General features: G+C 39.8%; 1 protein-coding gene across 6 annotated transcripts; it reads left to right on the top strand.

Annotated features, from left to right (window-relative positions):
- Positions 1-1,316: 1,316 nt before the first annotated feature.
- LOC108645367 (serine/threonine-protein kinase N1) lies at positions 1,317-17,914 on the top strand. 6 transcript variants are annotated; one of them, XM_031902355.1, is made up of 15 exons: positions 4,249-4,329; positions 7,924-7,988; positions 9,637-10,200; positions 10,514-10,584; positions 10,668-10,743; positions 11,391-11,482; positions 11,867-12,043; positions 12,575-12,637; positions 12,779-12,855; positions 13,075-13,214; positions 13,668-13,775; positions 14,014-14,094; positions 14,492-15,527; positions 15,766-15,846; positions 16,244-17,914. In XM_031902355.1, the coding sequence occupies exons 2-13, from the start codon at positions 7,935-7,937 to the stop codon at positions 14,684-14,686; spliced, it is 1,698 nt and encodes a 565-aa protein (XP_031758215.1). In that variant the 5' UTR covers positions 4,249-4,329; positions 7,924-7,934; the 3' UTR covers positions 14,687-15,527; positions 15,766-15,846; positions 16,244-17,914. The 6 variants fall into 6 exon arrangements, with proteins under 6 accessions (XP_031758213.1, XP_031758215.1, XP_031758216.1 ...); XM_031902356.1 differs by having other exon boundaries at positions 14,492-15,846; positions 16,244-17,280; positions 17,519-17,914; XM_031902353.1 differs by lacking the exon at positions 4,249-4,329 and adding an exon at positions 1,317-1,482 and having other exon boundaries at positions 14,492-15,846.
- The last annotated feature ends 899 nt before the right edge of the window (positions 17,915-18,813 follow it).

Genomic DNA, 18,813 nt, shown 5'->3' with positions numbered 1-18,813 from the left:
ATCTCTTTTCATATCCATCTGCTTTCCTATTAAAGGTGCGAGTAATGTTACTAGTTTTGCTGACAAGTGCTTTAGAGTCTGTTCATATGTTATATTTCTTTTCAATAAGATTCATGCCTATAAGTGGTGGTTGCAATAAACACAAGTGCAGTTAGAGCGAGGTTAGGAAGAATATCATATTTACGTAAATCATCTTCTTTCTTCAGAAGAACCCAGCGACTCTTTGCTGGGAGATAATTGACATGGTATGTGTAAATGAACCTTTTAAAAGAGTTAAATATACTGAAAGTACATTGAGAAACACTATTTTTATGTTTAGATGTGATCGATATTGAAGGTTACAAAAAAGGGTGGAGGAAAATGTTCATGTAGACTTTGCTTGGTGTCCAGAAAAGTAAGTGGCCCCTTTACACCTACAGATCAAGTCTGATGATTCTCATAAGTCTGGATACCACCTAAACACGTTTTCACTCTATCCTTCTGTAACCCTATCCTCACCGCTTCTGGCACTTTTGACAGTGTTACACTTCACGTGTGGCACTTACCTGATGGCACGGGACAAACCTGAATCACTCCGCAGTGGTATTGGGAGAGACTGGGTACCTGGTACTTATTAGCGCAGTGCCTCCACCTAGTGGGATCCGGGAGTGCACCTACGGGGCCCCACTAGGAACAATAATAATGCACACACAGTACTTGATAAACGAAATAACTTTTATCTGAAATAAAGGGGAAACTAATACACATAACACTCCTATCAAAGTGGCAATAAGGGCCTTACTAACTAGCTTTGCCAGCGCAAGCTATCTCACTAACTATGTACAGTCCTTTAGCTCAGTCCAAAGGAAAGTTTATATACTTTAAATCTTCAAGCGCTCCTTTATTAGTTTCACTTTAATGATACTCACTCCAGGGATCTCTTTGGGTGATTCACACAGAATCTTAAGGCGAGTCCAGCACTCACAGCCATGCAGTGCGACTACTAGCCCCTTTAGCTACTCAGATGGGCTCCCCCTGCAGGTGGTTGTTCCTCCAGTCAGGACTCCTCACAGGATCTCTGTCTCTCCAGGTACAGGGTCTGCCTTCCCTGTACCAGCCTGTTCCAAAGGCCAGCTTCTTATTATACTGCTCCTCTCTCTGAGCCCACGTGCAGCTTCTGGAGCTCTGGGACTTTCTCTCTCCTCCCTCTGGCTTCCTCTCCCAGGCTGCTTTGCAACTTCCGGCAGCCCTGAGCTTGCTGTTCACCTTGTTGCTAGGCAGCAGCTCACAGCACAAAGTCTCAGTGCCAGCTCCCCTACAGGGAACAGCAACAGGAGGGGGGTAAGTGCAGGGACCCAGCACTACCTCCCTACACTTCCATAAAACGAATAAACTTTTTTTTTGAGATATACTGTACCTACATCCCACAATTTCACCACAAGATCACTACACCACTGTTTTTCCCAGTGAGGCCAAGGCTGCCTATCTAGGCTAACACCTGAGGTGAGTTTGCTAAGAGGCAAAAGGAACTGTAACCAGTTGGAATGGAAGCAGTTGTCGTCTCACTAACTATTCATATTATATAGGCAATGAAATTAATAGCAGAAGTCTTTAAGCAAGCGGTCCACATTTCAAGTTCAGACTTATTTTGTTGGCTTTATCACATATCACTCTTTCTGTGCCTGCTAAACCCATAGGAACATTCTTAGTTAAATGGAATCCTACCACCTGGATGATGAAATAAAAGATAATGTTCACCATTGTGTAATGCATTCTCTTTGTCCAGTTTGTTTCATGATTTGTTTTGTGCAGTCGCTGACCTGTGTTTAAAAAAGGGTGGAACTACCTGCAAATAAATTCAACTTTTGCCAGAGTGGGCTTTATCTTGATTGATTATTGATGTCTATAATCTATAATGTAGTTATAACTAGAAAGGGAAGTTTGAGAACAAACTTCATGTTGATTTGAAAAACGTGAAGTTACTGAATGAAATCTGATCTGTTGTTGGCTCCGCCCACTTTTTCTAACCTTGGACCCACAGTTATATAGTAAAAACCACTGTGCAAAGTTTGGGGACCCTGGTTTTAATAGTGTCTGAATGGCAGCAACTTAAATTTCTCCACTGAAACTCAACGAGTATCATCTGAGTGGCAGTTGGTGGCTCCGCCCCCTTTTTCTAACCTGGAACTGCAGTTACCCAGTGACTAACTCTGTAAAGTTTATGGACCACAGGATTAATAGTTAAAGAATGGAAGCAGTTTAAACTTAAACCAATAAAAGTCAATAGGTAAATTGTGATTGGTGGTTGGTGGGTGTGCCCAGTTTTTCTAACCTTGAGTCGAAGTCACCCAGTCACAAACAGTGGGCACCCAGGCATAAATAGTGTGAGAATGGCAGCGTTTTAAATTTAAACCAATAAAATTCAATGGATGAAATCTTATTGGCTGTTAGTGGCCCAACCCACTTTTCCTGTTTTTGAACTGCAGTCCCTTAGTGACCAACTCTGCAAAATTTTGGGCATAAAAATTGTGGGACTGACAGTATTTTACATTTCACCATTGAAAGTAAATAGGTGAAATGTGATTGGCTCTTGGTGGCTCCACCCACTTTTAATAACTTTGAACGGCAAATACCCAGTGACTAACTTTAGAAAGTTTAACAACCCTGGAATTAATACTTACATAATGGCATCAATTTAAATATAAACCCATGGAATTTAATAGGTGGAAATGGATTGGCTGCTGGTGGCTCCACCCACTAATTCTAACCCTGAATACATTGTCAGCCACTGACTGACTGTGCAAAGTTTGGGAACCCTGACTTAAATAGTGTGAGAAAGGCAGCATTTTAAATTTAAACAAAAAAAAATAAAAAATAGGTAAAGTCTGATTGGCTGTTGGTGGCTTCACCCACTTTTTAAAACTTAAAAATGCAGTCCCCTAGTGACTTTGGTGTTAATACTGTGAGAATGGCAGCTGGTTGATTTTCCCCATTGAAAATCAACAGTTAAAACCTGATTGGCTGTTGGTGGCTCCACCCACTTTTTCAAAACTAAACTTGCAGTCCCCTAGTGACCAACTGTGAAAAGTTTGAGGAACCTAGTGTTAATACTGTGAGAATGGCAGCAGGTTGAATTTCCCCATTGAAAGTCAATAGGTAAAATCTGATTGGCTGTTTGTGGCTCTGCCCACTTAAAAAAAACAACTTGAATACGTAATCACCCAGTGACTGACTGACTGCATAGTTTGGGAACTCTGGCATCAAACCAATAAAAGTCAATAGGTACAATCTGATTGGCTGTTGGTGGCTCCACCCACTTTTTCTAACCTTGAACTGCAGTTACCTGGTGCCTAACCCTGCAAAGTTTGGGGACCCCGTTGTTATTACTGTGAGAATGGAGCAGGTTGGATTTCCGTCAAGTCAATAGGTAAAATCTGATTGGCTGCTCACAGCTCCGCCCACTTTCAGGCATCAGCAATCATCATATTTTCATTCAGGCTGAGCCCATGACTGTGTGATTCAAGTTTGGGGAGTGTAGCCTCAAAGCTGTAAGTGCGGCAGCAGTTTCAATTTCCCCATTAAAGTCAATAGGTGAAATTTGATTGGCTGTTGTTGGCCCCTCCCACCTTGGGGTCATCCAGCTATAGTCGCTGTTTCATTCAGGGTGACCCAATGATTATGTTATTCAGGTTTGGGGGGTGTAGCTTCAAAGCTGTAATTGTGGCAGCAGTTTGAAAATCTTCCCTGTCAAAGTCAATGGGAAAATTGGGGGGTTCTTAGAAAAGCACAAGCAACCTGCTCCGCTATAGGGTGAAGAAGTGTGGGGAGTTTGGGTGTTGTACCCCTAAACCTGTAGGAGGAGTAGCGTTTAGAAAATGGGGGCGCTAAGAAGAAGAAGAAGTTGAAGAAGAAGAAGAAGCGGAAGAATAATCTGAAGTGGAAGAGCAGTCTGTGGGGGGGGGGGGTTCCAACCCAACACAATAACCTGATGGTTTCACACGCGGCACAGAGTTTAATTAGGGAAATGCTTATTCCCATAAGGCAAAGCTTATAATTAATTCTCATTTTATTAGTTGCACTTCCTAACCAAATGGGTTGATGGTTAGTGACTTGTGCAGTGTTCCCATAGCAACAGTGAAGGCATTGTGATGTCATCATTGACACACTGGAGTCATTCTGTGTTGCCATGGCACCAGGGCATTGTGATGTCATCCTTATCAGAAAAGAGATAAACCACGTCGCTGCCAATTCTGTACCAGTTGCTGTTTAGATCCCAATCATCTCACACTGTGACTGGTTGGTTCTAACCAGCAATTCGTTTGATGAGGATTTAATCTGATTGGATTATCTGTAAGTAAAATCTGATTCTTAATTAATATAGAAAAAAACTATTTAAAAAGTAAAAATGATTATGAATTGTAAAACTGCAGACAGACATTTCTACTCTATAGTGGCAAAGTGTCTGTAGGGTTACGGCTTTGCTTTTACTCAGGGCCATTTGCTGCTTATTATTATTATTATTATTATTATTATTATGTTGGGTTGGAAACCCCCACAGACTGTTCTTCAACTTTGGCTTCTTCTTCCGCTTCTTCTGCTTCTTCTTATTCTTCGCGCCCCCCCATTTTCTAAACGCTACTCCTCCTACAGGTTTAGGGGTACAACACCCAAACTCCCCACACTTCTTCGCCCTATAGCGGAGCAGGTTGCTTGTGCTTTTCTAAGAACCCCCCAGTTTTCCCATTGACTTTAACAGGGAAGATTTTCAAACTGCTGCCAAACTTACAGCTTTGAAGCTACACCCCCCAAACTTGAATAACATAATCATGGGGTCACCCCGAATGAAACAGCAACATTTGTTGGATGACCCCAAAGTGGGAGGGGCCAACAACAGCCAATCAAATTTTAATCATTGACTTTATTGGGGAAATGGAAACTGCTGCCAATCTTACAGCTTTGAGGCGACACTCCCCAAACTTGAATCACACAGTCATGGGCTCAGCCTGAATGAAAATAGGATGATTATTGGATGCCCTAAAGTGGGCGGAGCTGTGAACAGCCAATCAGATTTTACCTATTGATTTGGTGGAAATCCAACCTGCTGCCAGTCTCACAGTAATAACGTTGGGGTCCCCAAACTTTTTACACTTGGTCACTAGGGGACTGCAGTTTAAGTTTTGAAAAGTGGGCGGAGCAACCAATAGCCAATCAAATTTCACCTATTGATTTTTATTGGTTTAATGCCAGAGTTACCAAACTTTGCACAGTCAGTCACTGGGTGACTACGCATTCAGGTTTTTTTTTTTAAACACGAAGTGGGAGGGGCCAACAACAGCCAATCATATTGTACCCATTGACTTTTATGGGGAAATTTAAACATTGAAATCTTACAGCTTTGAGGCTACACTTCCCAAACTTGAATCACACAGTCATGGGCTCAGCCTGAATGAAAATATGATGATTGTTGGATGCCCAAAAGTAGGCGGAGCTGTGAACAGCCAATCAGATTTTACCTATTGACTTGGCAGAAATCCAACCTGCTGCCATTCTCACAGTAATAACAACGGGGTCCCCAAACTTTGCAGGGTTAGGCACCAGGTAACTGTGGTTCAAGGTAAGAAAAAGTGGGCGGAGCCACCAACAGCCAATCAGAGTTTACCTATTGACTTTCAATGGGGAAATCCAACCTGCTGCCATTCTCACAGTACTAACATCAGGGTCCCCAAACTTTTCACAGTTGGTAACTAGGGGACTGCAGTTTTAGTTTTGAAAAGTGGGCGGAGCCACCAACAGCCAATAAGATTTCACCTATTGATTTTTATTGGTTTGTTGCCAGGGTTCCCAAACTTTGCATAGTCAGACACTGGGTGACTACGCATTTAAGGTTTTTTGTATTTTTGTAAGTGGGTGGAGCCACCAACAGCCAATCAGATTTTACCTATTGACTCTAAATGGGGAAATTCAACCTGCTGCCATTCTCACAGTATTAACACCAGGGCCCCCAAACTTTTCACAGTTGGTCACTAGAGGACTACAGTTTTAGTTTTAAAAAAGTGGGCGGGGCCACCAACAGCCAATCAGATTTCACCTATTGAATTTTATTGGTTTGATGCCAGAGTTCGCAAACTTTGCACAGTCAGTCACTGCGTGACTTCATACTCAAGGATAGAAAAAGTGGGCGGGGCCGCCAAAAGCCAATCACATTTCTTTTATTGTTTTCAGTGGGAAAACTTTAACTGCTGCCATTCTCACATGTTTAATGTCAGGGTCCCCAAACTTTGCACAGTTTGTCACTAGGTGACTATGCTCCAAGTTTAGAAAAGTGGGTGGGGCCAACAACAACCAATTAGATTTCAGCTATAGACTTCATATGTTTAAATTTAAACTGCTGCCATTCTTTAAATATTAATACTAAGGTCCCCAAACTTTGCAGAGCTAGTCACCTGGTAACTGCAGTTCAGAGTTAGAAAATGTGGGTGGAGCCAACAACAGCCAATCAGATTTTACCTATTGATTTTCAATGGGAAATTCAACCTGCTGCCATTCTCACAGTATTAACACCAGGGTCACTAGGGGACTGCATTTGTAGGTTTTAAAAAGTGGGTGGAGCCACCAACAGCCAATCAGACTTCACCTTTTTTTGGTTTATATTTAAAATGTTGCTTTGCTCACACTATTTATGTCAGGGTTACCAAACAAGTGGGAGGAGCCACCAACAGCCAATCCATTTCCACCCATTAGATTTCATTGGTTTATATTTAAACTGATGCCATTATTTAAATATTAATTCCAGGGTTGTTAAAGTTTCCAGAGTTAGTCACTGGGTATTTGCCATTCAAAGTTAGAAAACAGTGGGCGGAGCCACCAACAGTCAATAACATTTCCCCTATTTACTTTCAATGGTGAAGTGTAAAATGCTGTCATCCTCACAATTTTTATGCCTGAGTCCCCAAAATTTGCAAAGTTGGTCACTGGGGGGGACTGCAGTTCAAAAATAGGAAAAGTAGGTTGGGCCACTAACAGCCAATAAGATTTCATCTATTGAATTTTATTGGTTTAAATTTAAAAATCTGTCATTCTCAAACTATTTATGCCTGGGTGCCCACTGTTTGTCTCTGGGTGACTTCGACTCACAGTTAGAAAAAGTGGGCGGAGCCACCAACCACCAATCACAATTCACCTATTGACTTTTATTGGTTTAAATTTAAACTGCTGCCGTTCTTTAACTATTAATCCCAGGGTCCCTAAACTTTGCAGGGTTAGTCACTGGGTAACTGCAGTTCCAGGTTAGAAAAAGGGGGTGGAGCCACCAACCGCCAATCAGATGTCGTTGACTTTCAGTGGGGAAATTTAAGTTGCTGCCATTCAGACACTATTAAAACCAGGGTCCCCAAACTTTGCACAGTGGTTTTTACTGTATAACTGTGGTCCATGGTCAGAGAAAGTGGGCAGAGCCCATTCAGTGACTTCATGTTTTTCAACCCAACATGAAGTTTGTTCTCTAACTTCCCTTTCTAGTTTTTAATATTATTATTATTTTTATTACTATATAGCGTCATTGTTTCCCGTAGCGCTGTTAGCTACTAATCACTTCACATTGTTACTGGATTTTACTAATCAGCAAACGAGACCCAATTTTATTACCCATAAGTGCATAACTCTAGCCAGTAATTTATAATAGATATAATAAGGAACACTTGGGATATAGGATTCACTCACTTATTGGATTTATATCACAGTTTGTATCAGTATTAGAATAACAGAAACTAAACACAGGGGAACAAAACAAATTCTATAAGTTACATTGGGGTACAATGGGGAGAACTGAATTCAACTTTTCTAGGCAATTGGTTCTAATGTTTATTATCAACACCAACAATGTTGTAGTTTTGCCTTTTGTCTTCCTGTAACGTGATTGGTTAAACTATTTCTTTTCTAATTTAGGAATCAGAACAATGTTTTCGAAAATTCAAAAAAGATTCATGAACATCTTTAGGTTCAAGAACGTGGTAAGGCTAAAACCTTTTTCTTGTATGCAAAAATATACAGAAAAGTAATTTTGAGCATTTTACCATTTTTTTTATATTTTTTTATTATCTTGGCATAAATATATAACGATAATTGTGACTTCTAAATAGCACAAGTAGTGATGGGCTTGTGTGAGACTGTGCTAAGCACCTGTTGGGCCCTTCCCTGCCCCCCAAGCAAGGCCTTCGCTTTACTTCTTTTTTTTTATTTGAGCAATTGTTGTGCGGTGCATACAGTGTTCCATGTAATTCGTATAATACTGATTTTCATACCATTAACCTGGCAATGTAGCAAAGTTAGCCAGTCACATGATCCTTTGTTCCCTGCATGGATTAAAAGCTCACATTTTTATTTTACATTCAAAATGCTGATTCCTGGAGTCTAAATTGGGAATGGCTAGAAAAGTGGGGTACAGAGTGAACAGGGGGCTGTTACTGAGCATCACGGTGCCCTTGCATTTGTTAATTTGTATTTGTGTGTGTGGGTGTATGTATATATCTATATATTTGGGGAAACCATTACTTAGTAGCTTAATGCATTAAATGTCTCATATATATTGATTATAGGGGAGTGCAGAGGACCTAGTTTGTGTGTGTGTACATATATATATATATACTGTCTACAGTATATGTAATAATATTTCTATCTCCACACAATCATTGATACTAATGATTTTGCAACTGCTTTGACACAATAACAATAACTATTAAATATATATGGTACCTTTCTGGCAATGTTACCAGAGCTCTTTGTTTTAGGGTTACTTCACCCTAAATTAAATTAACTTTTACTATGATGGAGATATTCAGAGACAATTCAAATTTTTTATCATTGCATGTTTTTTTTAAATTATTTAGCATTTTGTTTAGCAGCTCTGCAGTTTAGATCTAGTTGCTAGGGATATAGAAAGTAACAATATAATAATAGAATTGGGGGCTCACAGATCAATAGTTTGTTTGCCAGCTGTGTTCAATGACCCCCAATCAGTACAAAGAGTTAAGGTTGATGGCAGATGTGGCGTAGGGCTGATATTTTCGGCAAGCAGAAAAACGAAAATACAGCCCTACGCCTACTACTTGTGCCTGCACCCGAATGAATGGGATACACTCGGGAGAAGGCACATGTAGCCGATATACGCATAAAAACGTGAGAGAATGCAGTCTCGCATTTTTTTGCGTATATCGGCTACATGCGCCTGCACCCGAGCGTATCTCATTCATTTGGGTGAAGGCACAAGTAGCAGGCGTAGGGCTGTATTTTCGCCAAGCGTTTTTCCGCTTACCGAAAATATCAGCCCTACGCCATGTCTGCCATCAGCCTAAATGGTGATCTAGTCCTTGAATTTACGGATTAGTAGGCAAGTTTGTGGGAAGAGCACAGAAGATTGGCTTATGATAATGTTTCATTTTTCATATAATGTAATGTATTTTTGCATTTCCCTCATTTTTGATTCTCTCCCACATTTTTTAACAATATTTTTTAAATGTTTTTCTTTCCATAGGGCAGTCACAATATTATGGCTGCACATTTAATTTTGGAATTGTGTTATGTTATTGATCATTATTCAGCCCAGGCTTATAAGTAGGTTTTGTATTTGATTTATTAATAGTGTATATTTCCTTTTAATAGGCTTCAACTTGCACCAATATTAAAGCTGCAGGTGAAGAATTCAAGCCACTGAAAGGAAATGAGCTTCTAAAGGAGAAAATAAGAGTTCGACAAAACGAAATTGACGAACTAGCAACGACAGAAACAACTAATCGTAAACTGAGAAATGTGCTTCTCAGGGAAACGATAAAAAATCAAGATAAAGAAACTCAGGAGCAATTACAGAGACAAACAGAACAGAGATCGAAAGAGAAAGAGCGATGGATGTCTCTAGAAAAAGAAGCTCAGGAGGAAAATAAGAGAGAAATGATTAAGCACAAAGAGAGAAATATGCTGCTTAATGAACAACTAAAAGCTCTCCATAAAGAAACGGAAGTGCAGATCCAGAGGCAGACAGAACAGAGACGGAAAGAGAAGGAAAGACTGATAGCTCTGGAGAAATCAGCTCTGGAGGAAAATACCAGAGAAATTATGAAGCACAAACAAAGGAATCTGCTTCTTAGTAAAAGCATGGAAACGGAAAAACAGAAGAAGCTAAAGAAGATAGAAGAGGAAAGAAGAATGAAAAAGAAAGCTCGGAAAAAGGTGAGTATGTGCTTTGTATGGGGGTGATCATAAATGATAATGCCAATTTATGGGGAATAATGTCTCCCTCAGAGATGGGTATATTATAAGTCCCCAAGGAGTTACTTTACCACATAAAGGCACAAAAACTTAGGCCAAGTGACTTTGTACAAAGTAATGGGCTCTGCGGTGGTCATGTGACACAAGTGAAATCACTAAGTCCATTTATATCTCATAACATATATTTATAAGGATATATTTTCCATTTTTACTCCCAACTGAAATTTACTGAACTTTAATTCAGATAATAAAAGCTCTTTCTTCCCTTCTCTAGATGGCGTCGCCTTACTGTCAGGTTGTTGAAAAACTTGACCTAGCCCTGAATATGAAGGAGGTGGACAGCAGGTAATTACAATACGATATGTTTGTTCTTTACCCATAGTACTTATTTTTTTAGGGCTTAATCAGATCAATGTGTTTGATTTTAGGATGGTGGAAAAGGAGCCACCATGTATAGAAGATTTCCAGCTCCAATCATTCCTTGGCGAGGGCTCATTCGGAAAAGTGAGTTATTCTGTCCCTATATAATAAGTAAACGATATTCTCTATGACCTAGGGTTTAATACTGGCAACATTTGGGAAATGGGAGATTAGGCAGTATAAGAATGTGTAGGGTCCCTCTACAGCTTGTGCCTATGGCCAGTGCTAAGCAGCAAATACATTCATCATAGGTTGCACTATCATCCATTCATTAGTGAAGGACTTGCATACCTAGAGCAGCTCTAATATAAAGAAATGTAAAAGCTATAGTGACCAATCAGTGGCAATGCCTTAAGTCTACTAAAAAGTAATTTAAACCCAACAGAATTGTTGTCTCTCCGATGAGGATTAACAATAGCTCAAGTACAAGCTGCTGTTTTATTTTTACAGAGAAAAATGAAAAACATTTTTAAAAATTTGAATTATTTGCTTATAAATAAGTTAAGTAAGTTGGAGCTTTCTGGGTAATGGGTTTCCAGATAACAAATCCCATACCTGTATAGGTTGTTCTAAACTAAGGCTGTAGTATAAGTAAAATAGTTAAGGACAAGGAGGGTTACCCTGGTCCCTCTCTATGCCTGCCAATAGCTTGTGTATCCAATTCTCAATGTGATAGAACTAGAGCACCAAATGGGTATTGCATTTTATCTCATGGAATTTTCTCCTTGCAGGTCTATAAGGCGCAACACAGAGAGACTGGAAAACTCATTGCCCTTAAGACTTTAGTGTTGCATGAAATGAATGACAACTATGTATTTAAATGGTAAGTTTTGGGTAAAAGAGTGCTTGTTAGAAGTAGATTTTTTCCTTAAAAAACAATGTATATAGTCCTATTAGCTGCGTTCCTTGGTAGATAAAAATAATGTATTTATACAATAATATGGGGTGCTCAGATATGTACTGTATGTACTGTGGTTAATATAATGTAGAATATGTTTAGACATTTATGAAAGATAGCCCTGGGGTTGCCCATTATACATCATACACAGTTGTAACATTTATACAATGGCAAATTCATAGTAAATCATAAAACATTTTACGTCTTTAAAAAAATCATTGTAACCCCTCCCCTTTTTCTGTCACCATTTAATGTGTAGGACTTGTGAATTTTTCTTCTAATAACTTCTCAATGGTTTTTATTTGCCAGTGTTGCCCTAGAGCAGCGCATCCTCCGTCTGGGCAGCGAGAGGCAATGTCTTTTCCTTTCCAGCTTAGTCTGCTCCTTCCAGACTGAGCACTACATGTGCCTTGGGATGGATTATGCAGAAGGAGGAAATTTAGAGTCGTACCTGACTGAAGGAGCATTACCGCTTGAAAGAGTTAGGTGAGTACTACTTAGCTTGTAGGGAGCTTAGTCCAAGGGGAAATAACCCTACGGCATTCTTACCATTGTATGTAAATAATAACTTTATTACTGGGTAATCAATAAGATGAACATTGGCTTCTTTCCCACTAATCATGTAGGAAAACCTTCATTTCTATTATGTGTAATTTCTGCATATTTTTTATGAAATCTAAGTTACAGTTTAAGGCCAATGGGTTAGAAGTTGCTTTGATCCTGCTTGTTACAATAAAGCTTCCATGATTGCCTGTGTATTTTATAGGCAATTGGGCTCCTGGGCATCAACTTAAAAGAGCCCAGAGATGGGGTAGTTTTGTACATGGGTGTCTATTCATGCCATTAAAGGTTGCTTTATCTTTAACATCCCAGTTCCACTGCTCTGTTGGAAGCTTAGACATCAAAATACCATGTTCCACTGAATGTTTGGGCTCATAAATAACTGCCATTAGATGTACCGGATAGCCTTGTATTTATAAAACCGATATATTTATACATTTATTTTAATCTTTGCAGATTCTATTCGGCTTGCATAGTCCTGGGCCTGCAGTTTTTACATGAGCATAATATCGCTCATAGGTAAGTAACAATAAACATTACAGGGAAATAGAGCTTCAGTCTTATATTCAAATAACCTACTTTTAACATTATCAGATATGACATCTATTTTTGTTTTTAATAAATGAACATTTTATAATGTGCTTTTGTTTTTCTTTGCAGAGATGTAAAACCGGAAAACGTGTTACTGTACGGCGACGGCTATGCGAAACTCGCAGACTTTGGGCTCTGTCAAGAAGGTAAGATTTATAAGTAGGATGATGTAGTAAATATACGGTAAAGCAGTTGAGCTGTAGCATTGGCCAAATATATTGTTACAATCAGAGACAGACAGAGGGCACAGCACAACAACCTGCTTAAGACACAAGTTTTGTGCTGCCAATCTACATACATGTGCCGTAATAATGCCTTTATTCTATGGGTAAACTCTTTAACTCACTCTTTTGTTTCTGCTTCAGGAATGGCCTATGACAGCATAAACATGGACATATGTGGCACTCTCCCCTTCATGGCCCCAGAATTACTCAGGGGCCATTACTCAAGATCTGTAGACTGGTGGGCACTGGGAGTGACCATGTATATCCTGCTCACTGGAAATGTAAGTATCCATTTAGAGAATAAACTAGGCAATCACTGGCTCCACAAATCCAATTTTTTAACTACATTTTCTCTGCTCGAGTAAAATTGGAGGCAGAGAAAAGGCCGATCTTCTGACTGGGAATTCTGCCTGAGCAGAAGTCAAAGGTTCAGCCTTTTTCTCAGCCTGTGTTTCTACCCAGGACGAAAAATGCCCCATGTACCACAGGCCTTAGGGTGATAATGATCCTCTCAAAGTATTTTAGAGACTTTATTTAATGTTACCATTTAACGTAAAGAGGCGTTAGGTTCATAAAAACCTAGAAATGGGTCATTATCACGCTCATAACATGGGGAACCTTGGCATATTTGTATTTACAATAGATTTCAAGCAAATATCTTCTTGGCTTCTATAGAAATTGGACATTATTAGTTTTATCTCTCCTAAATCACTCAACTTGTGTTTTTTTTTCAGGATCCATTTAGTGGAGCAAATGCAGAGGAATTACTTGGAAATATAATAACTGAAGTACCAGATTTTTCTATTGATGTCACTGAGGATACTATGTTGATAATACTAAATGTAAGTTCCAAGCTCGATATCGTAATTTCCGCATGTTGTTATCTGTATGGGAAGAGTTCTGCACAGAAGTGAAACCTTTCCATTATTACTTACCCCACGCTTATATTAGTCCTTCCTCTTATTCTTTAAAAAGTAAAGTACCCACTCGGGCTTCACAAAATTATAAGTGTCCCTTTGTCAATATTGTATTGGGTTGAACTGTAAGCTTCTTTTTGTCTGACAACAATGTGTTTTGCAGCTCTTAGAGGAAAATCCAGGGTATCGTCTCGGCTCAGGAGAAAATGGAGCAGAGGATGTGAAGAACAGTCCTTTCTTTCAGGTATGTTGTTCTTGCATCCTGCAAACCAGATTCACTTATTTTTGCTCATACCTGCTATAAGCTAATGATCGCCAGGCCCGGATTTGTGGAAAGGCCACAAAGGCCCGGGCCTAGGGCGGCACAAGTTTAGGGGCGGCATGCCGCCCCGCCGCAACAGTTTTTTAAAATTTGGCTCCCATACGGAGCAGTCGGGACCTCTCCCCACTGCTCCGTATGGGAGTTTAAATGTGCGTTTGCGCATGCGCACTGGGGGGAGAGGGCGCCGCGCGATTGTGCATGCGCACTCGTGGGGGGGTGGGGGCCGCCTCGGGGTGCCGACAAGTTAAATCCGGCCCTGATGATCGCAACATGCGCTGAATAGATGAATAAAGTACATTTTATTTCTCCTATTTTATAGGAATTAGACTGGGAGGCTCTGGAGAAAAAACAAATCCAGGCTCCATTTATTCCTGAAAATAGGACAACTGAACAGCGTGAAGGAAGCCTTGAATTAAATCCAGTTGTTGATTCAAAACCACTACAGAAAAAAGTCCAGTGGGGCGTAGAAGAGCTGTTTTATGCTAGGAGTTCATCATCAGGCTTGGAAACATAAATATTTTTATATATCTTTATATTTTATAGATTTATATAAAGGATATGTATAAGTAGATATATATTATAATTATATTATAGTTTAAAGGAAAAACCGGTAAGCAACCACTGGAACAGCTACAGAAACACTGGCTGGCTTGTGTGGAACATGACCTTCAACGGGATGGGATGGGATGGATGGAGGTCGTGCCTCACACAACACCGTGATAGAATTACTCAGGGGCCATTACTCAAGATCTGTAGACTGGTGGGCACTGGGAGTGACCATGTATAACCTGCTCACTGGAGATGTAAGTATCCATTTAGAGAATAAACTAGGCAATCACTGGCTCCACAAATCCAATTTTTTAACTACATTTTCTCTGCTCGAGTAAAATGGGAGGCAGAGAAAAGGCCGATCTTCTGACCGGAATTCTGCCTGAGCAGAAGTCAAAGGTTCAGCCTTTTTCTCAGCCTGTGTTTCTACCCAGGACGAAAAATGCCCCATGTACCACAGGCCTTAGGGTGATAATGATCCTCTCAAAGTATTTTAGAGACTTTATTTAATGTTACCATTTAACGTAAAGGTTCATAAAAACCTAGAAATGGGTCATTATCACGCTCATAACATGGGGAACCTTGGCATATTTGTATTTACAATAGGTTTCAAGCAAATATCTTCTTGGCTTCTATAGAAATTGGACATTATTAGTTTTATCTCTCTTAAATCACTCAACTTGTGTTTTTTTTTTCAATATCCATTTAGTGGAGCAAATGCACAGGAATTACTTGGAAATATAATAACTGAAGTTCCAGATTTTTCTATTGATGTCACTGAGGATACTATGTTGATAATACTAAATGTAAGTTCCAAGCTCGATATTGTAATTTCCGCATGTTGTTATCTGTATGGGAAGAGTTCTGCACAGAAGTGAAACCTTTCCATTATTACTTACCCCACACTTATATTAGTCCTTCCTCTTATTCTTTAAAAAGTAAAGTACCCACTCGGGCTTCACAAAATTATAAGTGTCCCTTTGTCAATATTGTATTGGGTTGAACTGTAAGCTTCTTTTTGTCTGACAACAATGTGTTTTGCAGCTCTTAGAGGAAAATCCAGGGTATCGTCTCGGCTCAGGAGAAAATGGAGCAGAGGATGTGAAGAACAGTCCTTTCTTTCAGGTATGTTGTTCTTGCATCCTGCAAACCAGATTCACTTATTTTTGCTCATACCTGCTATAAGCTAATGATCGCCAGGCCCGGATTTGTGGAAAGGCCACAAAGGCCCGGGCCTAGGGCGGCACAAGTTTAGGGGCGGCATGCCACCTCGCCGCAACAGTTTTTTAAAATTTGGCTCCCATACGGAGCAGTCGGGACCTCTCCCCACTGCTCCGTATGGGAGTTTAAATGTGCGATTGTGCATGCGCACTGGGGGGAGAGGGCGCCGCGCGATTGTGCATGCGCACTCGTGGGGGGGTGGGGGCTGCCTTGGGGTGCCGACAAGTTAAATCCGGCCCTGATGATCGCAACATGCGCTGAATAGATGAATAAAGTACATTTTATTTCTCCTATTTTATAGGGATTAGACTGGGAGGCTCTGGAGAAAAAACAAATCCAGGCTCCATTTATTCCTGAAAATAGGACAACTGAACAGCCTGAAGGAAGCCTTGAATTAAATCCAGTTGTTGATTCAAAACCACTACAGAAAAAAGTCCAGTGGGGCCTAGAAGAGCTGTTTTATGCTAGGAGTTCATCATCAGGCTTGGAAACATAAATATTTTTATATATCTTTATATTTTATAGATTTATATAAAGGATCTGTATAAGTAGATATATATTATAATTATATTATAGTTTAAAGGAAAAACCGGTAAGCAACCACTGGAACAGCTACAGAAACACTGGCTGGCTTGTGTGGAACATGACCTTCAACGGGATGGGATGGGATGGATGGAGGTCGTGCCTCACACAACACCGTGATAGAATTACTCAGGGGCCATTACTCAAGATCTGTAGACTGGTGGGCACTGGGAGTGACCATGTATAACCTGCTCACTGGAGATGTAATTATCCATTTAGAGAATAAACTAGGCAATCACTGGCTCCACAAATCCAATTTTTTAACTACATTTTCTCTGCTCGAGTAAAATTGGAGGCAGAGAAAAGGCCGATCTTCTGACTGGGAATTCTGCCTGAGCAGAAGTCAAAGGTTCAGCCTTTTTCTCAGCCTGTGTTTCTACCCAGGACGAAAAATGCCCCATGTACCACAGGCCTTAGGGTGATAATGATCCTCTCAAAGTATTTTAGAGACTTTATTTAATGTTACCATTTAACGTAAAGGTTCATAAAAACCTAGAAATGGGTCATTATCACGCTCATAACATGGGGAACCTTGGCATATTTGTATTTACAATAGATTTCAAGCAAATATCTTCTTGGCTTCTATAGAAATTGGACATTATTAGTTTTATCTCTCCTAAATCACTCAACTTGTGTTTTTTTTTTCAATATCCATTTAGTGGAGCAAATGCACAGGAATTACTTGGAAATATAATAACTGAAGTTCCAGATTTTTCTATTGATGTCACTGAGGATACTATGTTGATAATACTAAATGTAAGTTCCAAGCTCGATAATGTAATTTCCGCATGTTGTTATCTGTATGGGAAGAGTTCTGCACAGAAGTGAAAGCTTTCCATTATTACTTACCCCACACTTATATTAGTCCTTCCTCTTATTCTTTAAAAAGTAAAGTACCCACTCGGGCTTCACAAAATTATAAGTGTCCCTTTGTCAATATTGTATTGGGTTGAACTGTAAGCTTCTGTCTGTCTGACAACAATGTGTTTTGCAGCTCTTAGAGGAAAATCCAGGGTATCGTCTCGGCTCAGGAGAAAATGGAGCAGAGGATGTGAAGTACAGTCCTTTCTTTCAGGTATGTTGTTCTTGCATCCTGCAAACCAGATTCACTTATTTTTGCTCATACCTGCTATAAGCTAATGATCGCAACATGCGCTGAATAGATGAATAAAGTACATTTTATTTCTTCTAGGAGGAGTGGAGCAGCCCGAGCCTCAGCTTGAGTTGTATTGTCGCTAGGAGGAGTGGAGCAGCCGAGCCTCAGCTTGAGTTGTATTGTCACTAGGAGGAGTGGAGCAGCCCGAGCCTCAGCTTGAGTTGTAATACATCTGTAATACGTTAGTTAAGAGAAGACTGTAAAAGATGAAATAAAAATAACCTTGTAAATACATGTAAAATATTATGTGTTGTTATATATCTATCCATATATACACATATATACTTTTTCAATAAAATATGTTTAGCTTTCTTCAATTCTTCAAGAAAATAATTCATCCGGAATCATTTTTAGGCCACACTTACTATATTCTCAGTTCATCAAAATGCCTGTACATTGAATTGTTAGCCAGCCTAGGATATTCTCCCAAGGTGCAATTTTAATGACAGGAATGTACCCCCTCAGGGAAATTCAAAGATGAGTTGCACAAAAATGTTCAAAAAATAGAAATGAAATCACAGGAGAAAAATATTTATGCCTGAAATAGAAAATAAAAACGTGTTTACTGTAACTAAAAGGCAGAACCTTATACTATTTTGGACTCGGGGAGAGTGGTCTGAGCCCAGAAAGTCTAAAAACCCCCTTTGTTATGTCCTGCCAATGGGCTATGATGCTGTAAAATGTATTCAGTATCCAAATGCATGTTAAATAGTCATTAATGCCTCCAGCAGATCTCTGGATCTGTTTAGCACCAGTGGGGTACCAAGCGCCCCATCACAGTTTACACTGGTAAAGTACCAAATCCCTTGGCACCCCATGGTGTTTTTGACATTCTTTGTCAGGCAGGTTATATATAGGCATTATGGTTGAACGTGATGGATGTATGTCTTTTTTCAACCCAACTAACTATGTTACTATGTTACTAAGTACATCTGTGGGCAATCCCATACTCAAGTTCAGTACACTGCACTGGTGACAGCTATATACTGATGGAGTATACCATTCATTTAAAAAAAGAAAAAGGGTGATATAGTATGTGTCAGAAATCTAAATTAAATGTGGTCCCTCCCTTCTGTGCAAAATGAAGGTATCATCTCCAGAGCAAGCATTGTCGGCTTAATACTGACTTCTCT

The sequence above is a fragment of the Xenopus tropicalis genome, chromosome 5 (genome assembly GCF_000004195.4).
Source record: "Xenopus tropicalis strain Nigerian chromosome 5, UCB_Xtro_10.0, whole genome shotgun sequence".
In the NCBI taxonomy this organism is placed as follows: Eukaryota; Metazoa; Chordata; class Amphibia; order Anura; family Pipidae; genus Xenopus; species Xenopus tropicalis.
This window is presented reverse-complemented; position numbering and strand designations above follow the sequence as displayed.